The 7,321-nt window shown below is 32.1% G+C and overlaps 1 protein-coding gene across 1 annotated transcript; it reads left to right on the top strand.

Moving 5' to 3' along the window:
- Window positions 1-4,524: 4,524 nt before the first annotated feature.
- LOC125192498 (proline-rich receptor-like protein kinase PERK8) lies at window positions 4,525-5,481 on the top strand. Its single transcript, XM_048090096.1, has one exon. It carries the CDS (start codon window positions 4,525-4,527, stop codon window positions 5,479-5,481), a length of 957 nt encoding a protein of 318 aa, XP_047946053.1.
- The last annotated feature ends 1,840 nt before the right edge of the window (window positions 5,482-7,321 follow it).

The following is a 7,321-nucleotide window of genomic DNA, read 5'->3' on the forward strand; positions in this document are numbered from 1 at the left end:
TAGTTTTCCGAGTTTTCTTATTATTATTTCTCCTATAGAGAATCGAACTGCGTAGTGTGCAGTTGATCTTACTCTATATAATAGTACTAGTTTTAAGTCGGACAAATCATACACGAGATTCATAATAATTTTATTAGTTACTAACTCTATCGTCTAACGTTGTTGGTTTTGTTAGGGTATGTATACAGATATAGAAAATCATGTTTGATACAAATCCTTATTTACTTAAATCATGAAAAGAAATTTCTTGTGAAAAGGGTTTCACTTATTACTATTTGTTGGTTAAATTCATGAAAATGAAAATTGTGGAACAAACAAGTTCTCTCTATCACATGTTTCTCATTCATTTTTTAAAATACAATAAATTGATGATTATGTGTCTTTGGTTTACCTCGTTTTTATTAGTTATGTATTTTCATTAAAATTATGTATTTTTAATTATATACACACCTTTCAAAAAAGTTACGTATTTTTGTTTTTTTTTAAACATATGTTTTAAAAAAACATATATTTTAAATTATCAAATAGTACTCCCTCCGTCCCCGATTAATTGTCACTCTTTTCCATTTCGGTCTGTCCCTCAATAATTGGCACACTTCATTTATACCATAAATGGTAAATAGGTCTCACATTCCACTAACTCATTTCACTCACATTTTATTATAAAACTAATATAGAAAAATGAGTCACATATTCCACTAACTTTTTCAACTAACTTTTCTTTAAATTCCTTAAAACCCTTGTCCGGTCAAATAGTGACAAATTGACAATTAATTGGGGACGGAGGGAGTAGTATATTGTGTCGTTTGGTTGGCACGATTAATCATCGTATAATAATCCACCTATGATTAAGTTATGACATTATTTTAGATGGAGACATGACTTATAACTAATTATCAAATGATTATCCATCTAGATGAGAGTATTTTAGTTGGAAGAGGTGACTATGACTAGTTATCATATTATTATATTAAAATGAATGAAAGAATAAAATAATTTTATCATTCACACAAGAGTACCGAGGATATTGGCATTCTATTTCCAATTCATCTATATTTGTGTAGTCTATCAACCGATGAGGAAGATAAATTCACAATGCAAGAAGGGCCTCGGCAGCTATGGAACCACATGGGAACTGTACCCCCAAAACATTTGCACATAATTTATTTAGGTATGCACATAAACAATTCATATCCTTGGCTCAGCGGTACGCGGCCTTCTATCGCTGGATAGCCTCGGGTTCATTCCCCATCAGCGCCGCCTCTTTTTTATACTTTTTTGTATTACGCCCTTTTTTTGTTTATTAAAGCATTCCATTCAAGTGTTATCACTATTAAAGGGCCTCCCATTATTAAAGCATTCCATTTATGTGTTATCACAGGCCCTTCCATTCCATTTCATTTCCACGTCATCATTATTTTATTTTACTTTTTTTATACTACTACATTTAATATGTTATCAAATTAAACAAATTTATGTAAAAGCAGGAAAATGCATTACTCGCATCGTCCACCATTAGGAGTCCCAATTCTTGGTGTCCCGATTTTAAGAAATGTTAAGAATAGTGTGTGGCAAAAAGTTAGTGAAATAGGGGTACCACTTATATATATTCCCTCTGGCCTCTGTCCCATTAAAAATGAAACGTTTTTCTTTTTTGGTTGTCCCATTAAAAATGAAACGTTTCCTAAAATGGAAATAACTCTATCTCTACTTTTTCATCTCTCTTACTTTACTCTCTCTTCATTAACTCACAAAACAACACTACATAAAATCCCGTGCCGATTTCCAAATGTTTCATTTTAAGTGGGACGGAGGGCGAGTATATATTAGTTTTAAATAAAATGGGAGTGAAATGAGTTAGTGGAAGGTGAGACCCTATAAACATTTACGGAACCGGGACTCCTACTTGCGGACGGAGGGAGTACTTTTTTAAATAATTCTACTATCGTGAAATGCTCAAAACAGAAAAATGACTTTATTAACGTGGAATTGATGAAGTATAACACATACGCACTCTCTCAAGTTTGAAATCTTATCTATTTGTGTGTTACCGACTATGCATGCAACAAAGCATCCAATTATATTTGTTGTCTTTAAACAAAATCCTAAAATTGACTATGTTTTGTAAACTATTGGTAAAACTTTCGCCAAAATAAACAGGTCAAAATATATCACTCGCTCCGTCTGCAAATAGGAGTCTCATTTATTCATTTTAGTCTGTTCGCGAATAGGAGTCCCGGTTCACTTTTACCATAAATAATAATAGGGTCCCACCTTCCACTAATTCATTCCCCTCTCATTTCATTTAAAACTAATATATACAAGTGAGACGCATATTCCACTAACTTATTTTCATCCACTTTTCTGAAAGTTTCTTAAAACCCGTGCCACCAAAAAATGAGACTCCTAATAGCGAACTGTGGGAGTACTGCTGTATTTCTATTACATATCTCCTAAACTCTAGTAATACAATCCATGTAGTCGTTTCATTCCACTAAAACTTAAAGTTAAAATAACGGTGAATTGCTTGAAAAAATCATGAATTTTGATCAGTTTTGATTTATTCCACAATTTTAAAAAGTTAAACCTTAAAATCGTGAATTTATTTTAAAATTCTTCATGGGATCTAATTTTTGTGATATTATATGTAATGTGACATAAGAAAAGTTCAACAACACATGAGTACTTATCATTTTTCTCAATAATTTACTAATTAACTTAACCACGTCATCAATTTGAAACATGGAGTAGTGGACGTACATGGAGCATTGGGGGTCAATGTGTATATATTGGAGGTTTACAAAAGTTGTATGTAGCTTTGTTGGGGCAAGTGGCGGAGATTTAAGTCTTGCAATTGAGAGAGTCTAGTTTGACACCTATATAGACCATAATTTTTTGCACAGTTGTGTTTCTATTTCACATAGTTTTTATTTCAGAGTGAACTACAAAATTGGCCTCTGTATATGACAAGTCAAACGCTAGAGGCACCCATGTTTGAAAAACTCATTGTAAGTCTTTACGTATGGATATAATATCATTTCAAGCCCCTTTTCACTATTTTGAGTCTTTTATACCTTTTTTCCCTCACTTTAAACCTAAATGTAATTCCAAGGATGTTTTAGTCTTTCTCATTTTTATTACTATATACACTATATTTACCTTATATTAAAATATTATTTTTATTTAATCCATAAATATTATAAATTTAATTAGATTGATAAATTAAAATACTTATCAATAGTTATCATAAGAATGATTCATGTAAATTAACTATTGAGAAGAAGAAAAAAATATTTTAGTTAAACTAAAATAAATCCTAATTTCTCAATTAGGTTAATATTAAAATTAAAGAGAAGATATTTAACTAAAATATTAAACATAAATCCTAATATTTCGACAATCCATCATCTAGTTTAACTAAAATAAAAACATAAATCATTCTTATGATAACTATTGATAACTATTTTAATTTATCAATCTAATCAAATTTATAATATTCATGGATTAAATAAAAATAACATTTTAATATAAAATAAACATAGTACATAATAATAAAAATGAGAAAGACTAAAACACCCTGGGAATTACATTTAGATTAAAAGTGAGGGGAAAAGGGTATAAAAGACTCAAAATAGTGAAAATGGTCTGAAATGATATTATACCCATACCTAGAGGTTTACAATGCGTTTTTTAAACATGGATACTTCTAGCGTTCCACTTGTCATACGTAGAGGTCAATTTTATAGTTCACTCTTCATTTTAATAATATTAAATTATACACACTTTGCAGGAAATAAGTAAAATTCTCTAAATAGTTATTGTATTTATTAGTACTATTATTCAAGATAAATCATTATTTTTTTTTATTATTATTATTATGAAAACAAATACTCCATATCGTATATGCATAGTAGTTGATATTATGAGTATTAGTAACAATATTGGCTCTTGCAATGTTGACGCTAACGACAATAATCATTTATATCTCTAATTATTGTCATCACCCCTATATTATTTGTCATTAACCATAATTTATATATCTTATAACTTTACTCATGCCACAACTAGTTATGGTGAAGTAAACATCGAAAAAACTATGCAACTATTAATAAGTAGTAATTCGGATCCGGACCCCTTGAGTTGTAATATATTAGAACTTACGAAATTTAAATATGTTTGATAGAAAAAGTTAGAGGCATTACCGCATTATAAAAGGCATTAGTAATAAAGAATGGTAAGAGAATTCCCACCAAAGAGAATAGTATATATGAGAACGCTTTAAGTGGGTTTCGAACTCGAGTCTCGAAGTGGCAGAGGTGAGCTTTCAACCGCTCGGCCAACAGCTACAGATGTAAATAAGTAGATTCTATATAGAATTAACGGTACATTTTAGGTGTACAGCTGTACCCTACGTAGATCCGCCGGTGAATCATCTATATATATTTTGTTATGTCATCCACAACAAAGAACCACACTTTCCTTCTTTCCTTTTATTTCTACTACAGTAGTTTCTTTTCTATCTCAATGGCCTTCAATCCCATCCCAAATATTAACAATATTTATCGATTCACTGTACCACAAATCCAGCACGCAATTCGCAATAGACACGAGCTTGGCCGCGGTGGCTTTGGGGTGGTCTACCGAGGGACCATCCGACGCCATGGAGAGAGGACCCGTGCAGCCGCCTTCAAAATGGTTTTGCGGGGTGACTATTTTCGACAAGAGGTTAACGTGCTCGATATTGTGCGAAGTCGGTATGTAATTAACCTTCTAGGCGTTTGTGAAGATTTGCAGACCATCGTGATTGAGTATGCTCAGAATCGAACTCTGAGTTACCATCTTCGGCGTCCAGACTCAATGACAACTTTCCCATGGTGTACACGGATCAAGGTCTTGCTTGGCCTTTGTAGAGCGCTGACTCACGTCCACGTGTGCGGCTACATTCATCGGGACGTCAAATCGGAGAATGTGTTGCTGCTGAACGATTTCACTCCTAAATTGAGTGATTTCGGGGCTGCAATAATGATCGATGAAGAGCCCCATCCGATTATTTTGTCCATGGGCTACACTGATCCTGGTTATTTGAATCCCGATGAGACTGAAAATGTTAAGTTTCATTTGGATATCTACTCGCTTGGAGTAGTTATCCTAGAAACGTTGAGTGGACGTCCTGCCTTTGAGATTGATCGCTTCGGAAGGGCATTCCGATTGGACACATGGGTTCGAGGGCTTTTGCCCGAAGAGATTCTACACGAAGATTTCAGAGACTTGGAGCAAGCGCCCGACGTGATGATTGCTGCACTGGATGGAGAGAACACAAACATCCCGGAGGCTCTAAAGGACTGTGTCATAATTGCGCGTCGGTGTTTGAATCCAGACGTGGCCCAACGCCCAAATTTTATTCAGATCCGCGATGTGCTCTTGGCCTGCCCGAGGGCCGCCAATTATGCAAGGTGGAGGAATGCTGTTGGCAATGCTTAGGGCGTCCATGTCCTCTCTGTGTTTGACTATCTTTCTTAAACTTTCTGCTTTGTGTTTGACTATCCTGTTCTTCCTTCTATTAGATTTTATGTAATTTGCTTGTTTAATGTATCGTATTCCCGTGCTTTATTGTAATATATGTAGGAGTATTTTATTTGACTTACCTATCCGCGGTATTATTATGAATTCTCACTCGCAAATTAGATTAAACTAGTATTAACCCACTTGCGCGATGCGCAACGAAATATATTTTCATCATATTATTTTTAATTATTTATTAATTAATTATAATAAAAAATAATATAACTATATAAGATTAAAAATAGAAAAATATACTATAAATAAAAATTTAATAAATATGCTCCACTATTTAAAATAGAACCAAGACAAAAATAATTATTTGGACAACGAAGAAGAAAGTATCATGCGTTGATACTTTTGAAAAATATGTTTAAAACAATCATTCATATCTCTCTACTAAAAAATGTAAATCACAAAATATACACGCGATACTCTAACTATTGTAAGAAATACTGGGATAAAATTCTCGGGTCAAGAATGTTACGATTCTTCCCTCTCTGAGAATTGTACGAAATATCGGGATAAAATTCTCGAACCATATATACACGCGGTACTCTAACTATTGCAATCAAAAGAAAAAAAAAACAACAATACATGAAATGGAAATTACAATAAAAATTATAAAATAAACTGAAATATATGTCCAGTTGAGAAAACCCCTCTTTCAGCAAGACAAATTACATTACGGTTAGTGCTCCCGGATTGACGTATTATCCCAAAGATAAAATCCTCCTAACGTACATAACATCTCAAACCCGCTAGGCACCGATGAACTCGATGAGACTCCGAAAATTGAGTAATACAATGTTCCTAAAATGTACAATAAAATGTTGAGAACTTGAGAGAGAATGGAAAATGTTTTTGTTGGTATGTGATTTATCCACAACTCTATGCCTTTTATAGACACAAAATTAGTCCATGAGAGATTATGACATTAAAACAAAATAATTATAAAATTAAGACAATAGAGGTTACAAAATTTGACTTTTCTTATTCATTTTTGTTGTTATTAGCCATGGATTAAAATTTATAATACGTTTCTTATTATGAATAAATGAGTTTCAATGCAGATTTGTTTAGTCCACCATGATGATTGGCCGTTACTTCACATTGTATACATGCAATAATTTATAATTAATTTCTAAATAATAATTAAAAATTTATAATTACAATGTCAATCATCATCTATTTTATACTCAATCACCCATAACTCATAAATATTCATATTTAAATCTCAAAACTTATAAATATCTTAAAAGAATGCCAAAACTCATCTTTTATATATGTATAGATTCGAAAGTAGTATTTATAGTTAAAAAATATATTAGTATTATTCTTAATCTTTTCATATTCTTCTCCTAAATCTTTTCATTTTCCACAACCTAATTATTTTCATCTCTAATATAATGCAGTATTTATTTCAATGTAACCTAGTTATGCTATGTCAACTATCGCATAGTATTTCCTCTAAATTTGTTATTGGATACATAATGCTTATGAGGTGTGATCAATTGCTATCTGTCTTAACTTGCTAACTTGCTAACTCATTAACGCAATGTATTAAAAATGTCAACACGATGACATTAAAATGTCAACACATGATTTTGTTGAACTTCTGTGTTGATATTATATGTTGACATTTTAATGTCACCGTATTGACATTTTTAATACACTACATTAATGAGTTACCAGAGTTAACAACTTAAATACTTAGCCATATAACGCACCCCTAATGCTTATTATATGATAATTAGTATAA

Source organism: Salvia hispanica, chromosome 1 (genome assembly GCF_023119035.1).
Source record: "Salvia hispanica cultivar TCC Black 2014 chromosome 1, UniMelb_Shisp_WGS_1.0, whole genome shotgun sequence".
Taxonomy (NCBI): domain Eukaryota; kingdom Viridiplantae; phylum Streptophyta; class Magnoliopsida; order Lamiales; family Lamiaceae; genus Salvia; species Salvia hispanica.

What these genes read in the sequence shown, in the direction of transcription:
- LOC125192498 (XM_048090096.1), top strand. Translation starts at nt 4,525, where the DNA reads ATGGCCTTCAATCCCATCCCAAATATTAACAATATTTATCGATTCACT.